Here is a 22,947-nt window from a genome sequence, read left to right as displayed (position 1 = left end):
GTGTTGTTGAGGATGTGGGCATATTAGAACCCCCATACGATGCTGGTGGGAGCGTAAAATAGTGCAGCTGTTGTGGAAAACAGTCTGGTTCTGGCAGTTCTACAAAAAGCTAAACATAGGCCGGGTGCTATGGCTCATACCTGTAATCCCAACACTTTGGGAGTCCAAGGTGGGAAGATCGCTTGAGGCCAGGATTTTCAAGAGCAGACTGGGAAACATAGGAAGTCCTTATCTCTAAAAAAACAAAAACAACAAAATAAAAGTTGAAGGGCTGGGCACGGTGGCTCATGCCTGTAATCCCAGCATTTTGGGAGGCTGAGGTGGGAGGATCACCTGAGGTTGGAAGTTGGAGACCATCCTGACCAACATGGTGAAACCCCGTCTCTACTAAAGATACAAAATATTAGCCAAGCGTGGTGGCATGTGCCTGTAGTCCCAGCTACTCAGGAGGGTGAGGCAGGAGAATCACTTGAACCCAGGAGGCAGAGGTTATAGTGAGCTGAGATTGTGCCACTGCACTCCAGCCTGGGTGACAGAGCAAAACTCCATCTCAAAAAAAAAAAAAAAAAGTATTCAAATGAAAACTTGTACACAAATGTTCACAGCAAAAAAAAAAAAAAAAAAAAAAAAAAAAAAAAAAAAAAAAAGCCAAAAGGTGGAATCACAAGAGCCAATAATCATGATAGCCAAAAGGTGGAAACAACCCAAATGAGGCCGGGCGCGGTGGCTCACGCCTGTAATCCCAGCACTTTGGGAGGCCGAGGCGGGCGGATCACGAGGTCAGGAGATCGAGACTATCCTGGCTAACACAGTGAAACCCCGTCTCTACAGAAAATACAAGAAAATTAGCCGGGCCTCGTGGCGGGTGCCTGTAGTCCCAGCTACTCGGGAGGCTGAGGCAGGAGAATGGCGTGAACCCAGGGGGTGGAGCTTGCAGTGAACCGAGATCGCACCACTGCACTCCAGCCTGGGGCACAGAGCAAGACTCCATCTCAAAAAAAAAAAAAAAAAAAAAAAAACCCAAATGTTTATTAACAGATAAATGGATAAAGAAATGTGACCCATCCATACACAGGAATATTTATAATTCAGCCATAAAAAGGGAATAACGCACGGACACAGGCTACAACATGGGTGAAGCTGGAAAACATTATGCTGTGAAGGAAGCCAGCTGCAAAAGGCCACTTACTGCCTGAAATGCCTAGAATGGGCAAATCCTTAGGACAGACAGTTGATTTGTCGCTGTGAGGGACTGGGGTCGGAGGGTAGTAGAGAGTTACTGCTGTTGAGGATAGCATTTCTTTTCTTTCTTTTTTTTTTTAATTTTTATTTAAAAAATTATAGGCTAGGCATAATGGCTCATACCTGTAATCCCAGCACTTTGGGAGGCTGAGGTGGGTGGATCACCTGAGGTCAGGAGTTCAAGACCAGCCTGGCCAACATGGCGAAACCCCCATCTCTACTAAAAATTAAAAAATTAGCGAGGTGTGGTGGTGCATGCCTGTAATCCCAGCTACTCAGGAGGCTGAGGCAGGAGAATTGCTTGAACCTGGGAGGCAGAGGTTACAGTGAGCTGAGATGGTGCCACTGCACTGCAGCTTGGGTGACAAAAACAAGACTCCATCTCAAAAAAAATTTTTTTTATGAATAGAGAGATAGGGTTTCCTTATGTCGTCCAGCCTGGTCTCGAACTCCTGGGCTCAATGAATCTTCCTGCCTCCACCTCCCAAAGTGTTGGGATTACAGGTGTGAGCCACCACGCCCAGCCTAGGACAGAGTTTGTTTTTAAGAGGATGAAAGTATTCTGGAACTAGATATTACCAAGGGTGGCAGGACGTTGTAAATGCACTGAATGTCACTGATTTGTACACTGTAAAGTGGTTAAAATGGATGCCAGGTGCAGTGGCTCATGCCTGTAATCCCAGCACTTTGGGAGGCTGAGGCAGGTGGATCACCTGAGCTCAGGAGTTTGAGACCAGCCCGGGCATTATGGCAAAATCCCATCTCTACAAAAAATACAAAACTTAGCCAGCAGTGGTGGCCTGCACCTGTAGCCCCAGCTAGTCAGGAGGCTGAGGTGGGAGGACTGCTTGAGCCCTGGAGGCAGAGGTTGTAGTGAGCTGAGATTGTGCCACTGCACTCCAGCCTGGGTAATCTGACCCTGTAATCCCAGCATTTCGGGAGGTCAAGGTCAATTGCTTAAGCCTAGGTGTTTGAGAGCAGCCTGGACAACAAAGCGATGTCATCTCTACGAAATATACAAAACATTAGCCAGGCATGGCGGTGCATGCCTGTAGTCCCAGCTACTTGGGACGCTGAGGTGGGAGGATTGCCTGAGCCCTGAAGGTCAAGGTTGCAATGAGCTGAGATCAAGCCAGTGCACTCCAGCCTGGGTGATAGAATGAGACCCTGTCTTTAAAAAAAAAAAAAAAAAAAAAAAAAAAAAAAGAGCCTGGGCATGGTGGCTCATGCCTGTAATCCCAGCACTTTGGGAGGCCAAGGCTAGTAGATCACCTGACATCGGGAGTTCGACACCAGCCTGGCCAACACGGTGAAATCCCGTCTCTACAAAACATACAGAACTTCCTGGGCATGATGGCAGGTACCTGTAATCCCAGTTACTTGGGAGGCTGAGGCAAGAGAATCACTTGAACCTGGGAGGCAGAGGTTGCAGTGAGACGAGATCACACCACTGCAGAGAGAGAGAGAGAGAGAGACAGAGAGACTGACTCATTCTGTCAAGCAGGCTGGGTTGGAGTGCACTGGTGTGATCCCAGCTCACTGCGATCTCCACAGCCCAGGCTCAAGTGATCCTTCCACCTCAGCCTCCTGAGTAGCTGGGATTACAGGCGCGCACCACCACACCTGGCTAATGTTTGTATTTTTAGTAGATATGGAGTTTCACCATGTTGGCCAGGCTGGTCTCAAACTCCTGACCTCAAGTGATCTGCCCGCCTCAGCCTTCCAAAATATTGGGATTACAGGTGTAAGCCATTACGCCCAGCCTGACCATATCTATATTGAACCTCAATAAAAATGTTAAAATGAGAAAATGATTGTCACGAGAAGATGAGAATATCCAGCAGTCCTGAGGGTCCAGGGTTCCATTTTCCCCGCAAATGCCATCAGCTGACCCCTCTGGGGATGGTGACCTTGAAACAGTCATGGAGCTGGGCCAGAAACCAGAGACCTGAGTCCCATGCCTGAGATGTGAGCAGTGGTCTCACAGGCTTCTCAATTTCTAGGAAAATGCGCCCCACATGCCCCACACCAGAGTACTCAAGCCTGGGAGATGCTTTGGGACAGGAAGACGTTATCCCCCAAAAACCCAGTGGGGGAGACCTTCGCCCCCAAATCAGATCCCCCTGGTGGAGACATTTCTTCGCACCTCAGGCCCTGTAAGACCAACTAGTAATAGAACTAATACCAACAGGCTGGTGCAGTGGCCCATACCTATAATCCCAGCGCTTTGGGAGGCCAAGTGGGGCAGATGACTTGAGGTCAGGAGTTCGAGACCAGCCTGGCCAACATGGTGAAACCCCATGTCTCTACTAAAAATACAAAAATTAGCCAGGCATGGGGATGGGCACCTGTAATCCCAGCTACTCAGGAGACTGAGGCAGGAGAATCCTTTGAACTGAGGAGGTGGAGCTTGCAGTGAGCAGGCGAGATCATGCCACTGCACTCCAACCTAGCCTGCTTGAGAGAATGAGACTCTCTCTATCTCTCTCTCTCTCTCTCAGAGAATGATTCTGGCATGGGCGACAGAGTGAGAATCCGTCTCAAAAAAAAAAAAAAAAAAAAAAAAGCATTATTACCAAGAATCGTAACTCAGAGCGTGGGCAGAAGGAAGTGGATAGCCTTCCATTCAGAAGCTCCTGGGTTCAAATCCTGGACCCATCCATAAATACACAAGGAATGAATGAATGAATGAATGGTAGACCAAAAGGCCTTTCAGCCCATTCCAAAAGACTTTATCGTATCCCTTTTCAGATGCCCAAGCCTTGTGTTGCACAAGGCCAGGGCCCCAGAGAGGCCTCAGGCTTCCAAAAGTTTCCAGCCTTGTAGGGGAGATAGTGCCCGAAACAGACACTCTCACTGGTATTACTGCTCACAGCAATAACAGAAGAAATTACAGGCAGGCGAGACGCAGGGAAGGGAGCCAAGGGGGAGGGACAAGGATAGAGGAAGGATGCCAGAACCAAAAAGAGAGAGAGGAAGTGTAGTGCAAGAATGGTAGACGGCACGTGGCCAGTGGCTGTTACACACTGGCCAGGGAGGAAGTTGGGCTGAACAACCCAGATAATAAACGGCAGCGGGAGGCTGATTCTCCTTCCCAGATCTTTCCCATTTCTGTCCTGCTTTGCTTTGCATAGTCCCAGAGATGGGGAGCTCACTCCTGAGGAAGGCGGTTCAATCTTTCCTGGGCATGGGCCACTGTCCAAAAGTTCCATCCAAAAGTTCCAAGCAAGATGATTTGTCAAGTAGTAGCTCCTATGCGTCAAAGGGCTGAAGGGGGCCAGGCACAGCAGCTCACGCCTGTAATCCCAGCACTTTGGGAGGCCAAGGCAGGAGGATCACTTGAGGTCAGGAGTTCGAGACCAGCCTGGCCAACATGGTGAAACCCCATCTCTACTAAAATACAACAATTAGCAGGTTATGGTGGTGGGCGCCTATAATCCCAGCTACTTGGGAGGCTGAGGCAAGGGAATTACTTAAACACAGGAGGCAGAGGTTGCAGTGAGCTGATATCGTGCCACTGCACTACAGCCTGGGCAGTAGAATGAGACTCCATCTCAATAAAACAAAATAAAATAAAATAAAATAAAAGGGCTAAAGGGGATTATCTGGAGGGAGAGAGGTATCCAAGTGTGCAACACAGGCAGTCCCTTGCATAGGCTGGATCGAGAGTAAGACCCACTTGGGTTCAAACCTGCTCTACCACTTAGACAGGCTTGGTGACTTCATCCCTCCAAATCTCAATTTCCTCTCCTTTCCTCTGAAAGTGACCACAGTAACTGTGCCTACCTCATCGCTTTGTGCTTGTATGTAATGAGCTAATGCAATAAAATGCCTGGCGCACGGGAGGTGCAGAATAACTGTTGCCCTGTTCCAGGCAGGCCCAGAGTGCTTCGGTTGTGTCCCAAACACACATGTACTTTCTTACCTCTAAAACTTTGCACGTGCTGTAAACTTCTGCCTCAGGTGCTCTTGCCCCACCACCCACACAAGGCAAACTCCTACACATCCCTTAAAGCCCTACCTACAAGATAGAGCTCTTTTCTCTGTTCAAGTCCTGACCTAGAGAGCTGGGACCATCCATAGGCGCCGGGTTCTGATCCGGCCTACTGTCATGTGATGTGAGTTCCTGGGGGGCAGGAATTCTGATCCACATGCACCAGGCACGCGATCAAAGCTTGTTCAATTAAAAAAAAAAGTGAATGAATGAATGGTCACTTGGGAGAGGCGGCTCCCAAGCGGACACCCGGGAGTCCGCCAACCCCTTTAGGCCCCGCATTCCCTGCTCTCCACGACCTCAAAGGGCCTGTAGGTGGTCGACAAAAAGGGGCGGGGAGGGGGTGGTTCCGGGCGGGGTCTTCAGGCCTTCCGGTGCGGCCCCTTTAAGAGGCGGGGCCTGCGGGGCGGGCGCTGAGAACGCCGGGGCGGCCCGAAGATGGCGGCGGTAACTGGGTCTGGGCTTGCAGCGGCCCCGAGCTCGCTGCTCCTCGTGGTGGGCAGCGAGTTCGGCAGCCCGGGGCTCCTCACCTACGTCCTGGAGGAGCTCGAACGAGGTCGGGCTGGCCCGGGGGCGTGCGGGAGCCCGGGAGGCGGACACGTTCGCGCGTCTGGGCCCGGGGCCGGGGGGGTGGGGCGGCTGCGGCGGGGCCTGGGCTCCGGGGCGGGGGTCGCGGGCCCGGGGTTGGGTCCCCTTCACCGTTAGGCGCACAACGCGAGCAAAGGCGGGTTCCTGTGGGTGCCCGTGGAGGAAGTGGCATCGGGGCCTGGGCTGGGGCAGGGCTGCCCCGCCCCAACTCCGGGTGAAGATCGGGGAGGGGACACGGGCCTGGGCCTGGGGACCCGTGCAGTTGGACCACGGCTCCGCTTCTCTCCTGATTGGCCCGCCCGGGGGGAGGGCTTGGGGTCGCTTTGGATCTCTAGGTCTTAGCAGCTTAGAGATCTCCCGGAGGGAGAAGCAGATATGGGGGAGGCTGGGCCAGGAGCCCCGGGGCCCGCTTTCTGTTGCCGCACAAGGAGCTGCTAATTGGGGTGTGGGCGGGTGCGGCCTGCCCTGGGGATTTGGCACCTAGGTAGTTGAGTCATAGGTGCACCTGCCAGGTTCACCTGCAGCCACTTGGCACAGTGGTACTGGCACAGTGGGACTGGCGGGCGTGATGCGCCCGTGGGTGGAGATGGGTGTTCATCCCCCATTCCACGGAGCATCTGGACCTGCGCGTTTCATTGCGTGTAAAATGGGACAGGAACACGCACCTCGGTTCATGTGCTTGAGGAGTGTTTAGTGAGCACCTGTTATGCGCCAGGCCTTTGGGCAGTGGGCACAGGGATATGGCCGAGATGATAGACAGGTTCAGCCCTGCCAGCACAGGTCTGGTGGGGGGATGGACCCAAAGCCAGTGAGGAGATGGAAGAAGCTTCCAGCTCACATGGTGTCAGGAGGCATCAGAAGGCTGCAAGGGACTGCGAGGACAGTCAGTCTTAGCACCCGAAGGTGCTGAGGGGGAAGGGCCCTTGGCCAGTAGGAACAGGTGGGGGCGGCAGGGGGATGGGCTTCCAGGCAGGGGGAACAGCTGTCGCAACGGCGGCGAGTGGAAATGGGTCTGACAGGGCATAGGAGCAGCGAGGAGGTGGAGATGGAGGAGGTGGAGGCTTTGTTGCTGATGAATCTTGCCTGTAAAATGATGAGGTGTGCTCTGGGTGCCCTGGCTCAGCTGCAGTGAGACCTGAAGGTGTTGGGTACTTTTGAGTCTTCAAGCTGTGAGTGAAGGGAGGAGGCTGGGGTGCTCCCCACCCACGGGGTGCTCATTATTCAAATATTCTGGGAGCTGGGAGGCCTGGCTGAACTCCCGCCTTGATCCCTCCTTCTCACCAGGCATCCGGTCTTGGGATGTCGATCCTGGCATCTGCAACCTCGATGAACAGCTCAAGGTCTTTGTGTCCCGACACTCTGCCACCTTCTCCAGCATTGTGAAAGGTGAGGCTGGGGTCCCCCTGGCTGCTCCCTACCTCTTGTTCACTGGGCAAGTGCCAGCCGTGTGCCAGGCATGGGGGGTGGGGTGCAGCTGTAAATAACAACAGTAGTAATACAGCTGAGACCTTTCAAATGTAAGCCCTGACCTAGTGATAACCCCTTCAGTCCTCAGCAACCCACAGTGCAGGAACTGGTATTTTTGTCCCCGATTGACAGATGAGGAAACTGGTACTGAAGGGGGAAGAGGCAGGGAGCTCTCTGAGGAGGGAGTTTTTTAATGATAAATGCTATGACTGGTATGTCCAGTGGGAGGGAAGCGCCCCAGCCAAGACCCAGCAGTGGACAGAACATCTAGAATGGACTGGGCACGGTGGCTCATGCCTCTGATCCCAGCACTTTGGGAGGCCACGGTGGGTGGATCACTTGAGGTTAGTTCAAGACTAACCTGGCCAACATGGAGGAACCCTGTCTCTACTAAAAATACAAAAATTAACTGGGCGTGGTGGCAGGCACCTGTAATCCCAGCTACTTGGGAGGCTGAGGTGGGAGGATCACTTGAACCCAGGAGGCAGAGTTTACAGTGGGCTGAGATTGTGCCACTGTACTCCGGCCTGAGTGACAGAGTGGGAGGGACTCTATCCCCCCCCCCCAAAAAAAAAACCATCTAGAAGGTGGAGGGGGCACTGAGGAGGCCCTGGAAGATGGAGTGTGGGCCCCCTTGCAGGCAGGGACTGAACTTGGTTCACAGCCACAGGGCTGGGTATACAGTAGGTAGGGAACTGAAAAGGAGTGAGATCAAGGATGGCCCAACTCAGCAGGAGGCTCCCTTCTGGGGTGACCCAGTGTGAGCAGGGCAGCAGGCAGGCAGGCAGGGCTTGGGTTTGCCTGCAGCTGCCCCCTGCTCTTGATGGTCTCTTGAGTCACCTCCCAGCGGCTGCTGGAGAGGAAGGAAGTGTCCGTCATCTCATTGTCCCAGTGGGTCCTTGTGGCTTCCTGACACTTCATGGAGCAGAAAGTGGAGCTGGAAATCCTGTCTGCTGTGTGCGACCTTTGTGGCCGCTTCCCCTCTCTATGCCTTGATTTCCCCGCCTGAATGGGGCAATATCCGTGTGTGGCAAAAAGCGTGCTAAGGCTGGGTGGGGTGGCTCTCGCCTGTAATCCCAACACTTTGGGAGGTCAAGGTGGGAGGACTGTTTGAGGTCAGGAGTTTAAAACCAGCCAGGGCAACATGGCGAAACCCTGTCTCTACTGATAATACAAAAACAAGGTGGGCCTGGTGGTGCATGCCTGTAGTCCCAGCTACTCAGGAGCCCGAGGAGGGAGGATCGCTTGAACCCAGGAGGCAGAGGCTCCTGTGAGCTAAGATTTGTGCCACTGCACTTCAGTCTGGGCAACAGAGCGAGACCCTGTCTCAAAAAATAAAGTTAGACCTGGCACGGTGGCTCACGCCTGTAATCCCAGAACTTTGGAAGGCTGAAGTGGGTGGATCACCTGAGGTCAGGAGTTCGAGACCAGCCTGACCAGTATGGTGAAACTCCGTCTCTACTAAAAATACAAAAATTAGCCAGGTGTGGTGGCAAGCGCCTATAACCCCAGCTACTTGGGAGGCTGAGGCTGGAGAATTGCTTGAACTCAGGAGGCGGAGGTTGCAGTGAGCCGAGATCACGCCACTACACTTCAGCCTGGGCAATAGAGGGAGACTCCATCTAAAAAAAAATGAGAGAGAGAGGGAGGGAGGGGGAGAGAGAGGGAGGGAGAGAAAGAGAAAGCTCAATGTGATAGAGGTGAGAGAGAGAGAAAAGGGAAAAGAAGGAAAGAAAGCAAGCTAAATGTGATAAGGGCTGGCAATACCAGAGGGTCTTTGCCTCTCCAGACTCAGCCTTGTTTACAGTTCAGTCCTGCCTCAGGGCCTTGGCTCGTGCTGTACCCTGGTCCGAGTTGGCCCTCACTGGCCCTCCCCTGGCTCTGGTTCCTTGCCAGCCTTCTCTCAGTACGGATGTTTAAAACACAGATAGGCCCTGGGGGACAGAGCAGGGTCAGGATCCCAGAAACAGTCCCACTTCAGCCCAGGCCCTTATGCTGCCCCACCCCTAGCTGAGTCCTGCCTCAGGGCCTTTGCTCCGGATATACCCTGGTCCAGGATTGCCCTCATTGGCCCTCCTCGAGCTCTGGCTCTGTCTAAAAAATAAATGTGGCTGGGCGGGTGCAGTGGATCAATCTTGTAATCCCAGCACTGTGGGAGGATGAGGCAAGCGGATCACCTGAGGTCAGGAGTTTGAGACCAGCCTGACCCACATGGTAAAACCCCGTCTCTACTAAGAATTCAAAAAATGAGTGGGGCGTGGTGGCGTGTGCCTGTAATCCCAGCTACTTGGGAGGCTGAGGCAGGAGAATTGCTTGAACCCAGGAGGCGGAGGTTTCAGTGAGCTGAGGTTGTGCCATTGCCTGGGCAACAAGAGCAAAACTCCGCCTCAAAAAAAAAAAAACAAAAAAAAAAAGAAGGGCTGGGCACAGTGGCTTACGCCTGTAATCCCAGCACTTTGGGACTTTGGGAGGCCAAGGTGGGCGGATCACGGGGTCAGGAGATCGAGACCATCCTGGCTAACACGGTGAAACCCCGTCTCTACTAAAAATACAAAAAATTAGCTGGATGTGGTGGCGGGGACCTGTAGTCTCAGCTACTCGGGAGGCTGAGGCAGGAGAATGGCATGAACCTGGGAGGAAGAGCGGAGCTTGCAGTGAGCTGAGATTGCACCACTGCACTCCAGCTTCCACTGCACAGAGCAAGACTCCGTCTCAAAAAAAAAAAAAGGAGTGTAACGGTGGCATCACCCACAGGGGTGACAGCTGCAAACCAGGCCCTGCTCATGACGGGGCCCTCTGGTTACTGCCTCTCTTAGGCCAGCCGGGGTGGTTGAGTTTCTCTTTCTTGCCTGGTTCTCTGCCGTGCGCCTGTTAATCTCCGTATGTTCCCTGGGTGGGTTCCCAGAGGGGTTCGTGTTCCCTGAGGGTCACACGGGGAGGCAGGATTTGACTCCAGGATGGCCTGATTCCCCCACAGGCCAGCGGAGCCTGCACCACCGTGGAGACAGCCTGGAGACCCTGGTCCTCCTGAACCCATCAGACAAGTCCCTGTGTGATGAGGTAGGGAATGGCTGACATCCTGGAGGGGGCGGGCTGCTGGGACCCATGCCGTCTCTGTCTTCCTGTCTCGTGTCCTTGTCTTCATGCTGCCCCAGATCCTCTCGAGACACCCGGCACCACACTTCCTCGCCCACGAAGCCTTCCCCGTGGCTCCAGCCTCTGCTTCTTCCCTCCTCTGGGGTGGGAGCAGAAAAGCCTGGGTTTGGGAGGGAGGGAGTAAGCACTCCCAGCCTAGGGCCCAGGACAGCGTGGGTCTGGAGCCCGGAAGGCCAGAGCAGACTGAGGTTTGCGTCCCGTGGGTTCCCTCCGGCTAGGCCCCAGGAGTTGTCTGAATTGACTCACTAATACTAAACGGCTTGTGGCCATCTGTATTCCACCAATTATACATCAGGAAGATGACCCAGACAGAGCCCTGGGGCATCCCACTGCACACTTTCTTACAGGTTGATTCCTTGGATCAGAACTTTTCCCTTTTATTCCCTTGAGGAACTCTCAGTCTTTAGGAGACAGAGCGAGACACAGATGCCCCCAGCCCTGTGGCATCAGGGCTGGGCTGGAGGGAGAGGTGGACTAGAGAGAGCCCAGAAAGGGCAGTGAGTGCCTTTAGAAGGAAGGGACATCAGAGTTGGGCTTTGTAAGATGAATAGGAGTTTGCTAGAGTTGCTCCAGGGCCCAGCAGGAGACCTGGAGACTGCCCTCATAGCTAGTTGAGCACTGGGCTGGCTGTGGGGTGAGGGCAGGAGAGGGGTGGTTATGTATCAACTCGAGGCCACCCCAAAGAGGACTGCTGGATACGTCACTGCGCAGAACGGGGCCTTTAGTGCTCACCCCTCCCTCAGCTCCGGAACCTTCTGTTGGACCCTGCCTCTCACAAGCTACTGGTGTTGGCTGGGCCCTGCCTGGAGGAGACAGGGGAGCTGCTGCTACAGACAGGGGGCTTTTCGCCTCACCACTTCCTCCAGGTCCTGAAGGACAGAGAGGTAAGCCACCCCTTTGCCATCCCCCACTTTCCCAGCTCAATCCCGGCTTGTCTGCATCGGGCTGTGTGGCCCCAGCGACCTGCTGTTTTCCATGACCTGGTCTCCCCCTCCTCTGTAGGGTGGCAGTGGTGACACGTGCCTCCTGGCTGTCCAGGGTTAGTCCCATTGCCCGGAAAGGGTGTGGTGTGAGCTGGGTCTGTAGAGCAGCTGATGTCCCAAAGTCCTGATGTGGGATGGAGCCAAATGGGTCTTTCTGGTGCCCACAGTCTGGGCAGGACACGTGGGCAAAAGTCTCTGGCAAACCACATTTTCACACTGGAGTGGGGCACTTAAAAGTGATGAGAAAAGGTTCAGTAGACAGAGGTGGGCCGTGGAGGGTCTCCTTGGAGGAAGCTGTGCCCTGGGAGGAGAGAACGGTGAGTGTAAAGGCCCTGGGGCAGGGAGGCATTTGACGGGGAAGGAGAGGCAGGAGGTGAGGCCAGACCAGAGAGCCTCCTGGCGCTGGAGAGGGTTGGGTTTTGGCGGGAGGGTGCTGAGGAGCAGGCCTCGGGGTGGGGGAAGGCTGAGGGTATCCTCGCCCAGGTTTCCCACTGGGCTGGGTGTTGCCACGGTGGTCCCTTACCATTCCCCCTCTAGGTGGTTCCTTCCCACTAGCTTTAGGTGGTCCCTTACCACTCCCCCTCCGTACAGATCCGGGACATCCTGGCCACCACGCCCTCACCTGCGCAGCCGCCCATACTCACCATCACCTGCCCCACCTTTGGTGACTGGGCCCAGCTGGCACCTGCTGTGTCCGGCCTACAGGGGGCGCTCCGGCTCCAGCTGCGGCTGAACCCCCCGGCGCAGCTGCCCAACTCCGAGGGCCTGTGCGAGTTCTTGGAGTACGTGGCTGAGTCTCTGGAGCCGCCGTCCCCCTTCGAGCTGCTGGAGCCCCCGACCTCCGGGGGCTTCCTCAGGCTGGGCCGGCCCTGCTGCTACATCTTCCCCGGAGGCCTCGGGGATGCCGCCTTCTTCGCCGTCAATGGCTTCACCGTGCTGGTCAATGGTGGCTCAAACCCCAAGTCCAGTTTCTGGAAGCTGGTGCGGCACCTGGACCGCGTGGATGCTGTGCTGGTGACCCACCCTGGCGCCGATAGCCTCCCCGGCCTCAACAGCCTGCTGCGGCGCAAACTGGCTGAGCGCTCCGAGGTGGCTGCTGGTGGGGGCTCCTGGGACGACAGGCTGCGCAGGCTCATCTCTCCCAACCTGGGGGTCGTGTTCTTCAACGCCTGCGAGGCCGCGTCGCGGCTGGCGCGCGGCGAGGATGAGGCGGAGCTGGCGCTGAGCCTCTTGGCGCAGCTGGGCATCACGCCCCTGCCACTCAGCCGCGGCCCGGTGCCAGCCAAGCCCACTGTGCTCTTCGAGAAGATGGGCGTGGGCCGGCTGGACATGTACGTGCTGCACCCGCCCTCCGCCGGCACCGAGCGCACGCTGGCCTCCGTGTGCGCCCTGCTGGTGTGGCACCCTGCGGGCCCTGGCGAGAAGGTGGTGCGCGTGCTGTTCCCTGGCTGCACCCCGCCCGCCTGCCTCCTGGACGGCCTGGTCCGCCTGCAGCACTTGAGGTTCCTGCGAGAGCCCGTGGTGACGCCCCAGGACCTGGAGGGGCCGCGGCGAGCTGAGAGCAAAGAGAGCGTGGGCTCCCGGGACAGCTCGAAGAGAGAGGGCCTATTGGCCACCCACCCTAGACCTGGCCAGGAGCGCCCTGGGGTGACCCGCAAGGAGCCAGCACGGGCTGAGGCACCGCGCAAGGCTGAGAAAGAAGCCAGGATCCCCCGAGAGTTGAAGAAAGACCCTAAACCGAGTGTTTCCCGGACCCAGCCACGGGAGGTGCGCCGGGCAGCCTCTTCTGTGCCCAACCTCAAGAAGACAGGTGCCCAGGCGGCACCCAAGACCCGCAAAGCACCCAGCACAGCGCCCAGCACATCCCAGTCTGGCTTCCCGCAGGTAGCAAATGGACCCCGCAGCCCGCCCAGCCTCCGATGTGGAGAAGCCAGCTCCCCCATTGCGGCCTGCGGCTCCCCGGCCTCCCAGCTGGTGGCCACGCCCAGCCTGGAGCTGGGGCCAATCCCAGCCGGGGAGGAGAAGGCGCTGGAGCTGCCTTTGGCCGCCAACTCTTTCCCAAGGCCACGCACACCCTCCCCTGAGTCCCGCCGGAGCCCCGCGGAGGGTAGCGGGCGGCTGTCACTGAGCCCACTGCGGGGCGGCGAGGCGGGGCCCGACGCCTCACCCACAGTGACCACACCCACGGTGACCACGCCGTCACTGCCCGCAGAGGTGGGCTCCCCGCACTCTACCGAGGTGGACGAGTCCCTGTCCGTGTCCTTTGAGCAGGTACTGCCGCCATCCGCCCCCACCAGTGAGGCTGGGCTGAGCCTCCCACTGCGTGGCCCCCGGGCACGGCGCTCGGCCTCCCCACACGATGTGGACCTGTGCCTGGTGTCACCCTGTGAGTTTGAACATCGCAAGGCGGTGCCCATGGCACCGGCACCTGCGTCCCCCGGCAGCTCGAATGACAGCAGTGCCCGGTCACAGGAACGGGCAGGTGGGCTGGGGGCCGAGGAGACGCCCCCTACATCGGTCAGTGAGTCCCTGCCCACCCTGTCTGACTCGGACCCCGTGCCCCTGGCCCCCGGTGCCGCAGACTCAGACGACGACACAGAGGGCTTCGGAGTCCCTCGCCACGACCCTTTGCCTGACCCCCTCAAGGTTCCCCCGCCACTGCCTGACCCATCCAGCATCTGCATGGTGGACCCCGAGATGCTGCCCCCCAAGACAGCGCGGCAGACGGAGAACGTCAGCCGCACCCGGAAGCCCCTGGCTCGCCCCAACTCACGTGCTGCCGCCCCCAAAGCCACTCCACTGGCTGCTGCCAAAACCAAGGGACTTGCTGGTGGGGACCGTGCCAGCCGACCACTCAGTGCCCGGAGTGAGCCCAGTGAGAAGGGAGGCCGGGCACCCCTGTCCAGAAAGTCCTCAACCCCCAAGACTGCCACTCGAGGCCCGTCGGGTGAGTGCTGGAACTGGGGCCCTGGGCTGGGTTAGCAGCTGCTTAGGCTGGAGAGAGCATAGCTCTTCCTCCTGTTTTTACTTTTTCCGTTTTTTTTTAAAAGAGATGGTCTCACTCTGTCTCCTGGGATGGAGTGCAGTGGCGAAATCACAGCTTACTGCAGCCTCGAACTCTGGGGCTCAAGCCACCCTCCCAGTTCAGCCTCTCCAGTAGCTGAGACTACTGGCACGGCCACCACGCCTGCCTAATTTTAAACTTTTTGGTAGAGATAGGGTCTTACTATGTTGCCCAGGCTGATTTCAAACTCCTGGCCTCAAGCTATGTGCCCACCTCAGCCTCCCAAAGTGCTGGGATTACTGGCATGAGCCACGGTGCCCTGCCAGTCCTCCTGTTCTTTTTTCTTTTTGAGACAGAGTTTCGCTCTTGTTGCCCAGGCTGGAGTGCAATGGCACGGTCTTGGCTCACTGCAACCTCTGCCTTCTGGGTTCAAATGATTCTCCTGCCTCAGCCTCCCGAGTAGGTGGGATTACAGGTGCGAGCCACCACGCCTGGCTAATTTTTGTATTTTTAGTAGAGTCTTGGTTTCACCATGTTGGCCAGGCTGGTCTCAAACTCCGGACCTCAGGTGATCTGTCCACCTTGGCCTCCCAAGGTGCTGGGATTACAGGCGTGAGCCACCACGCCCAGCCAAGTCCTCTTGTTCGTAATTGTGTGACCTCAGCCATGCCCACCCTCTCTGGGGCTCAGTTTCTCCTGTGAAATGGAAACTGACCTCAGTGTTGAAGCACTTGCCATTCTGAGGTGCCTGGACAGGTGAGCATGTATGCCAATTGTGGGTTTCTAGAAGCCACAATGAGTAAAATGAAACATTTGAAAAAAAAAATTTTTTTTTTTGAGATGGAGTCTCACTCTGTCGCCCAGGCTGGAGTGCAGTGGCGTGATCTTGGCTCACTGCAAGCTCCGCCTCCCAGGTTCACGCCATTCTCCTGCCTTAGCCTCCCGAGTAGCTAAGTCTACAGGCACCCGCCACCACGCCCGGCTAGTTTTTTGTATTTTTACTACAGATGGGGTTTCACCGTGTTAGCCAGGATGGGCTTGATCTCCTGACCTTGTGATCCACCTGGTCGGCCTCCCAAAGTGCTGGGATTGCAGGCATGAGCTGCTGTACCCGGCCCATTTGAAAATTTAAATAGCGTATTTTATGTAACTGATTGGTTAGGAGGACGCGGCCTATGGTTGCACTCATAGCAGAGCAAAATCAGTAAAGAGAAAAGGCACATAGGGTGAAGTCCAAAGGAAGAAGTTTCCAGAATCCTCTCCCAGTAGGGCTGCACACCACAGGCTGCATTTATCCAGTAGCAAGTTGTAACAATGTGTCCCTCATGGAGCTCATTAGAGACAGCATGCCCGGGTTGCTATTGGGCCATTACATAGGCCTCCCTTGCCTGGCACTCACACTCTAGACTCCCCAAAAAGGAGAAATCAGGTGTGTGGTCCAGTCCAGGCACAGGGAGCCCCTCTCAGACAGGGAATGGTGGGAACCCTCTTCCTAAGATTCAAGTTCCCAGACACCAGCCAAAGGCTTACGTTTTAAGCAGGCCTTGTGGAGGAGAGGGTCTCTGGCCTGCTGTGCTGTTTTTTCCTTGTTTTTTTTTTTTTTTTTTTTCCTGAGAGTCTCACTCTGTCATCCAGGCTGGAGTGCAGTGGCACAAACATGGCTCACTGCAGCCTCCACCTCCCGGGTTCAAGCAACCCTCCCACCTCAACCTCCTGAACAGCGGGGACCACAGACACGCACAATAACACCCAGCTAATTTTTTTTTTTTTTTTTTTTTTTTTTTTTGAGACAGAGTCTCGCTCTGTTGCCAGGCAGTGGTGCAATCTCACCTCACTGCAACCTCCACCTCCCGGGGTCAAGCGATTCTCCTCCCTCAGCCTCCCAAGCAGCTGGGATTACAGGCACGCGCCACTATACCCGGCTAATTTTTGCATTTTTAGTAGAGACAAGGTTGCACCATGCTGGCCAGGCTGATCTCGAACTCCTGACCTCGTGATCTTTCCGCCTTGGCCACCCAAAGTACTGGGATTACAGGCGTGAGCCACTGCGCCAAGCCTATGCCCAGCTAATTTTTAAATTTTTCCATAGCACTGGGGTCTCACTATGTTGTCCTGGCTGGTCTTGAACTCCTGAGCTCAAGTGATCCTTTGGCCTCAGCCTCCCAAAGTTTTGGGATAATAGGCATAAGCCACCACGCCCGCCTCAATGTTTAATTTTGGATGAACTGCCAGACTTTTCCACAGCAGCTGCCTGACACTAGTCAGTCTAATGGGTGTGAGGTGGGATCTCATTGTGGTTTTGATTTTCGTGTCCCTAATGACTAGTGATGTTGAGCATCTTTTCATATGCCTATTGGCCATTTGTCTGTCTTCTTTGGAGAAATGTCTATTCAATTCGTTTGCTCATTTTTAAATTTTATTTTGCTTTTTAGAGACAGGGTCTCAATCTGTCACCTATGCTGCAGTGTAGTGCAAACAGCTCATTATAGCCTCAACTTCCTGGACTCAAGTGATCCTCCCAGCTCAGCCTCCCAAGTAGCTGGGACTACACGGTGCATGCCGTGGTGCCTGGCTAATTTTTTAATGTTTTGTAAAGATGGAGTCTCACTCCGTCTTTAGCCCAGACTGATCTTGGACTCCCAGCCTCAGGCGATCCTCTTGCCTTGGCCTCCCAAAGTGTTGGGATTACAGGCGTGAGCCACCATGCCTAACCCCCTTTGCCCATTTTTAAATTGAGTTCTTTTCCGTTGCTGAGTTTTAGGAGTTTTTTAAATCATTCTGGACATTAATCCTATAGCAGAGACATGGCTTGCAAATATTTCCTCCCATTCTGTGAGTTGTCTTTTTATTCTTTTGCTAGTGCCCTTTGATGCACAAAAGTTTTAAATACGAAGTTCATTTTGTCTATTTTTTTCTTTTGCTGCCTGCACTTTTGATGTCAGACCCAATAAATGATTACCACATCCCATTTATTTTTCTTTTCTTTTTTTTTTTTTTTTTTTTTTTTCCAGATGAGTCTCGCTCTATTTCCCAGCCTGGAGTGTGGGGGCGCGATCTCGGCTCACTGCAACCTCCGCCTCCTGGGTTCAAGCGATTCTCTTGCCTCAGCCTTCCTGAGTAGCTGGGATTACAAGCACCCACCACCACACCCAGCTAATTGTTTTGTATTTTTAGTAGAGATAGGGTTTCACCATGTTGGCCAGGCAGATTTCAAACTCCTGAACTCAAATGATCTGCCTGCCTCGGCCTCCCAAAGTAATAGGAGTATAGGCCTAAGCCACCGTGCCTAGTCAAATCCAACATTGAGAAGCTTCTACCCCATGTTTTCTTCCAGGAGTTTTACAATTTTCCTTTTCACATTGAGGTCCATTTGGAGGTAATTTTTGTATGTGATGAAAAGATCCAGCGTCATTCTCTTGTATGTGGAGGCCCGGCTCTCCCAGCACCATTTGTTGAAAAGACTGTCCTTTCCCCTTTGAATATTTGGAACCCTTGTTGAAGATCATTTGACTACACATGTGATGACTTATTTCCGGGCCTCTCTATTCTATTTCATTGGTCTATATGTCTGTCTTTATGTCAGTATCACACTGTTTTGACTACTGTAGCTTTGTAGTAAGTTTTGAAATCAGGAAGTGTGAGTTCTCTATCTTGATTCTTCTGTTTCATGATTGTTTAGTTTCATTTTCACATTGTTCATTGTTCACGTATAGAAATTCAACTGCGTGGCCAGGCACGGTGGTTCACGCCAGTAATCCCAGCACTTCAGGAGGCCGAGGCAGGAGGATCACGAGGTCAGGAGATTGAGACCATCCTGGCTAACACGGTGAAACCCCATCTCTACTAAAAATACAAAAAATTAGCCGGGTGTGGTGGTGGGCGCCTGTAGTCCCAGCTACTCGGGAGGCTGAGGCAGGAGAATGGTGTGAACCTGGGAGGCGGAGCTTGCAGTGAGCCGAGATCACACCACTGCACTCCAGCCTGGGTGACAGAGTGAGACCCCGTCTAACAAAAAAAAAAAAAGAAATTCAACTGCGTTTTGTCTGTGGACTTTGTATCTTGCTTCTTTGCTGAATTCATTTTTTATTATTATTATTATTTTTTTTTTTTTTTTTTTGAGACGGAGTCTCACTCTGTCCCCCAGGCTGGAGTGCAGTGGCGCGATCTCAGCTCACTGCAAGCTCTGTCTCCCGGGTTCACGCCATTCTCCTGCCTCAGCGTCCGGACTAGCTGGGACTACAGGTGCCCGCCGTGGCACCTGGCTAATTTTTTGTATGTTTTAATAGAGATAGGGTTTCACCGTGGTCTCGATCTCCTGACCTTGTGATCCGCCCGCCTCGGCCTCCCAAAGTGCTGGGATTACAGGCGTGAGCCACCGCGCCCGGCTATTATTATTTTTTGAGATGGAGTCTTGCTCTGTCGCCCAGGCTGGGTGCAGTGGTGCAATCTCAGCTCACTGCAACCTCCACCTCCCGGGTTCAAGCAATTCTTCTGCCTGTGCCTCCCAAGTAGCTGGGATTACAGGCGCCTGCCACCACGCCCAGCTAATTTTTGTAGTTTTAGTAAGAGACAGGGTTTCACCATGTTGGCCAGGCTGGTCTGGAACTCCTGACCTCAAGTGATCCGCCAGCCTCAAGCCTCTCAAAGTGCTGGGATTACAGGCATGAGCCATGGCACCAGGCCTGATTTTTTACATTATTGTTCATAAAGGCTGTTGTTCATAAAGGCTATTGAACTGTCATTTTCTTGTAGAATTAAATATGTGTGCCTGGCTTTGGTATCAAGACAGTTCTGGTCTTACGAAATGAGTTAGGAAGTGTTCCTTCCTCTTTAGTTCCTTGGAAAAGTTTGAGAGAGGCTGATGTTAGTTCTCTAAATGTTTGGTGGCTTCCCCAGGGCTTTTCTTTGTTGGGAGGTTGTAAGTTACTGATTCGTTCTCTTTGCTAGCTACAGGTATATGCTGATTTTCTATTTTTTTGTGATTGTGTCTTGGTAGTTTTTGCGTTTCTAGGAGTGTGTCCATTTCGTTTGAGGGTATGCATTTGTTGGTGTACAGACAGGGGTTAGTATTCTTACCCTCTGAGCTGGGCAGCAGCTGTGATTGTAAGATGCAGGGTCTGGCAGGCTTCTCGTGCCCAAGACCCGGCCGTATCCTTTGATTCCATTGATCATTCACTTGCCCGGGGCTGGTGGCCTTGTTCCCTTTGGCCCTACGGTCAGGGTTTGGACAAGGCCCCCCGAGCTGTCTGATCCCCATCCAGCACCCACACTGATCTTGGACCCGCCTCTCAAGGCTCTGTCCACCTACCCTGGCTCCCCATCACCCTTGGGGCGGGGATTCTGTCTGTCTGGGTCACAGCCCTGTTTCAGGGCCTGGTGCCCAGGAGGTTCTGTTAAATACCCCTTGAGCCAGACAGATGCTGCGGAAGCAGCAGGGTGGCCCAGGCACTGGCTGCTTTCAGGGCTCAAACTCTTAAACCCTCTTCCAGGAAGCATTCCCTGATTGCCACCCACTCGCCCCCTGACCCTGGGGATGTCTATGTCCAGGGACTGGCTGGGGATGAGTCAGGCTCTTGGCACAGAAGGGTGGCCGGTGGTGTTTGTAGAGTGAGTGAAGAGTCACTGGAGTCAAGGCGTGGTGACCTGCACCTGTAGTCCCAGTTACTTGGAAGGCTGAGGCAGGAGGATCACTTGAGCCCAGGAGTTTGAGACGAGCCTGGGCAGCATAGCGAGACCCCATTTCTTAAAATAAGATTCACTGGAGTCATGAGCGCACCAGGGCTCCCCAGAAAACTCTGAGATCAGGCCTCCTGCTGAGGAGGGAGCTGCTCTGAGTGGTGCAGTTCGGAGTCTCAGCCCCTCCCCAACCCCAGGAACTCATCCCTTCCTCCCCATCCCCCTGCCCGCAGGGTCAGCCAGCAGCCGGCCCGGGGCATCGGCCACCCCACCCAAGTCCCCGGTCTACCTGGACCTGGCCTACCTGCCCAGTGGGAGCAGCGCCCACCTGGTGGATGAGGAGTTCTTCCAGCGCGTGCGTGCGCTCTGCTACGTCATCAGTGGCCAGGACCAGCGCAAGGAGGAGGGCATGCGAGCCGTCCTGGACGCACTGCTGGCCAGCAAGCAGCATTGGGACCGAGACCTGCAGGTGCGTGTCACCCCAGGGCCTCTGGTGGTGAGTGTAGTTAGCACAGGTGGGGAAAACCACCCTCGACCCTCAGAGACTAAGCTGTGTCCCCCAGGCCACAGGGCAATGGGGGCAAATATGGGAGTCTCACACATCTCAGCCCTTAGGGGTCTCTTTGGACTCTGATTGTGTCGTGTCACCGTCCTTATCGGCTGTGCTGGAAGCCTGGGGGAGGACGCAGGGCCTTGTGAAGCCTCGTGGTTCTATCCCTTCCCCAGACACCTTGTCACTTAACCATTGTTCCGCTGTGAGAATTAGTTGGGATGGAATAGGTGGGCTGGGTGGTGTCTGTGCGGCTAAGAACCCTCCCCCATGGCTGCATGAAGCTGAGAGACTGAAACCAAGCCCTGCAGGGCGAGGCGCGTGTGGGCAGAGGGAGGACCGCCTCACACCATGGCCCCTGCCCTCTCACAGCTGCTAGGCTGGCTTCAAAGGAGCGTCCCTGTAGGGTGCATGACCCAGGCAAAGGCCCAGAGGTAGGAAAGAGGTTGGTGTGTTCAAGGAGCAGGGGGAGATCCAAGTGAGTAGAGGGGGTCTTAGGCCAAGGAAGGCCTTGCAGAGGAGGAGCTCCATCTCCTGTGTGCTGAGAAGGCTCTTTGGGTGCTGGTTGGGAGGAGCAGAGACCTCATAGACAGGCTGACCACCCAGTGCAGACCTCAAGGTGGAGCACAGAAGATCAGGGAGAAGCCTGGAGGGGTCTCAAATGCCAGGAAAGGAAGGCGACTTGGGACCCAGGCCAGAAGGACAAGGGGCACCCCCCTTACTGGTGGTCCATCCTCCCCACACGCCCCCCCCCACCTGCAGGTGACCCTGATTCCCACCTTCGACTCAGTGGCCATGCATACGTGGTACGCAGAGACGCACGCCCGGCACCAGGCGCTGGGCATCACGGTGTTGGGCAGCAACAGCATGGTGTCCATGCAGGATGACGCCTTCCCGGCCTGCAAGGTGGAGTTCTAGCCTCATCGCCGACACATTCCCCCACTCAGCCCAGCCCGCCCTTCCCTAGATTCAGCTGCGTCAGAAATAAACCATGCCTACACTTGGCTGTGGCCTCTCTTCTTTCTGTGGTGGGAGACTTGGCATGTACCTCCTGGTCCTGCGGGTGGGGACAGCTTCCGTGGAATCCCCAGCGACCCTGCGGTCAGGCCCACTCTGACCTCCATGTCGCAGATGGAAGAAACGCAGGCTTTGCAGGGCCTGGTTTGGGAAGGAAGTGCCTCTCAGAGTTAATGACCGCTGGCCAGTGGAGCTCCTGACTGCGGCCTCCACCCCGACCCAGCAACTGTGAGGGGCCCAAGCTAGAGGCGCGAAGTAGCTACCTGACTACCTGTCACAAACCAGTTGGTGGCAGGGGGAGATTGAATACCCGTCTCTGCTCCAAGGCCATCAAACAAAAGCTATTCTGTCCCTAGAGGAGATGGATGCTTGTTCCAGAAAGTCTTACTCTGCAGGAAGGATTTACAGAGGAATGTGAAACCCAGAGATGACAGAACATCCACTTCTGACTAATGCACTCTGACCCGTCTCTGCACAAATACAAGCACTTAGGTTTCCTATTAGATACAATGTCATCTGTACTGGGTTGAATGGCAGCCAACCCCCAAAACACATTCAACTCCTGACCCCTGACACCTGTCAATGTGATGTTATTTTGAAAAAGGATCTTTGCAGATACAGTTTTATTATTATTTTTTGAGATGGAGTCTTCCTCTGTTGCCCAGGCTGGAGTGCAGTGGGGCGATCTTGGCTCACTGCAACCCCTGCCTCCTGGATTCAAGCGATTCTTGTGCCTCAGACTCTCTAGTAGCTGGGATTACAGGTGCCACCACCACACCTGGCTAATTTTTTTTTTTTTTTTTTGAGATGGAGTCTTGCTCTGTCCCTGAGGCTGGAGTGCAGTGGCTTGATCTCGGCTCACTGCAAGCTCCGCCTCCCAGGTTCACGCCATTCTCCTGCCTCAGCCTCCTGAGTAGCTGGGACTACAGGCACCCGCCACCACACCAGCTAATTTTTTTGTATTTTTAGTAGCGACGGGGTTTCACCATGTTAGCCAGGATGGTCTCGATCTCCTGACCTCGTGATCCTCCTGCCTTGGCCTCCCAAAGTGCTAGGATTATAGGCTTGAGCCACCGCACCTGGCCTAATTTTTGTATTTTTAGCAGAGGGTTTCACCATGTTGGCTAGGCTGGTCTTGAACTCCTGACCTCAAGCGATCCATGCACCTCGGCCTCCCAAAGTGCTGAAAATACAGGCATGAGCCACGGCACCCAGCCTTTGCTCAATGAAGAAGCTCAAGAGGTCACCCTGGATTGTCCAGACAGGCTCT

General features: G+C 54.7%; 2 protein-coding genes across 2 annotated transcripts in view; one reads left to right on the top strand and one right to left on the bottom strand.

Moving 5' to 3' along the window:
* Positions 1 to 22,947, bottom strand: part of BST2 (bone marrow stromal cell antigen 2) — a 365,601-nt gene that overhangs the window by 321,864 nt on the left and 20,790 nt on the right. The gene's annotated exons all lie outside the window — the stretch shown is intronic.
* MAP1S (microtubule associated protein 1S) lies at positions 5,524 to 21,666 on the top strand. Its single transcript, XM_050769482.1, has 7 exons — positions 5,524 to 5,792; positions 7,109 to 7,210; positions 10,269 to 10,351; positions 11,191 to 11,331; positions 12,022 to 14,377; positions 20,344 to 20,579; positions 21,423 to 21,666. The coding sequence occupies exons 1-7, from the start codon at positions 5,675 to 5,677 to the stop codon at positions 21,576 to 21,578; spliced, it is 3,192 nt and encodes a 1,063-aa protein (XP_050625439.1). The 5' UTR covers positions 5,524 to 5,674; the 3' UTR covers positions 21,579 to 21,666.

Source organism: Macaca thibetana, chromosome 19, assembly GCF_024542745.1.
Source record: "Macaca thibetana thibetana isolate TM-01 chromosome 19, ASM2454274v1, whole genome shotgun sequence".
In the NCBI taxonomy this organism is placed as follows: Eukaryota; Metazoa; Chordata; class Mammalia; order Primates; family Cercopithecidae; genus Macaca; species Macaca thibetana.
Note: the sequence above shows the minus strand (reverse complement) of the source record. Positions and strands in the feature narration are given on the sequence as shown.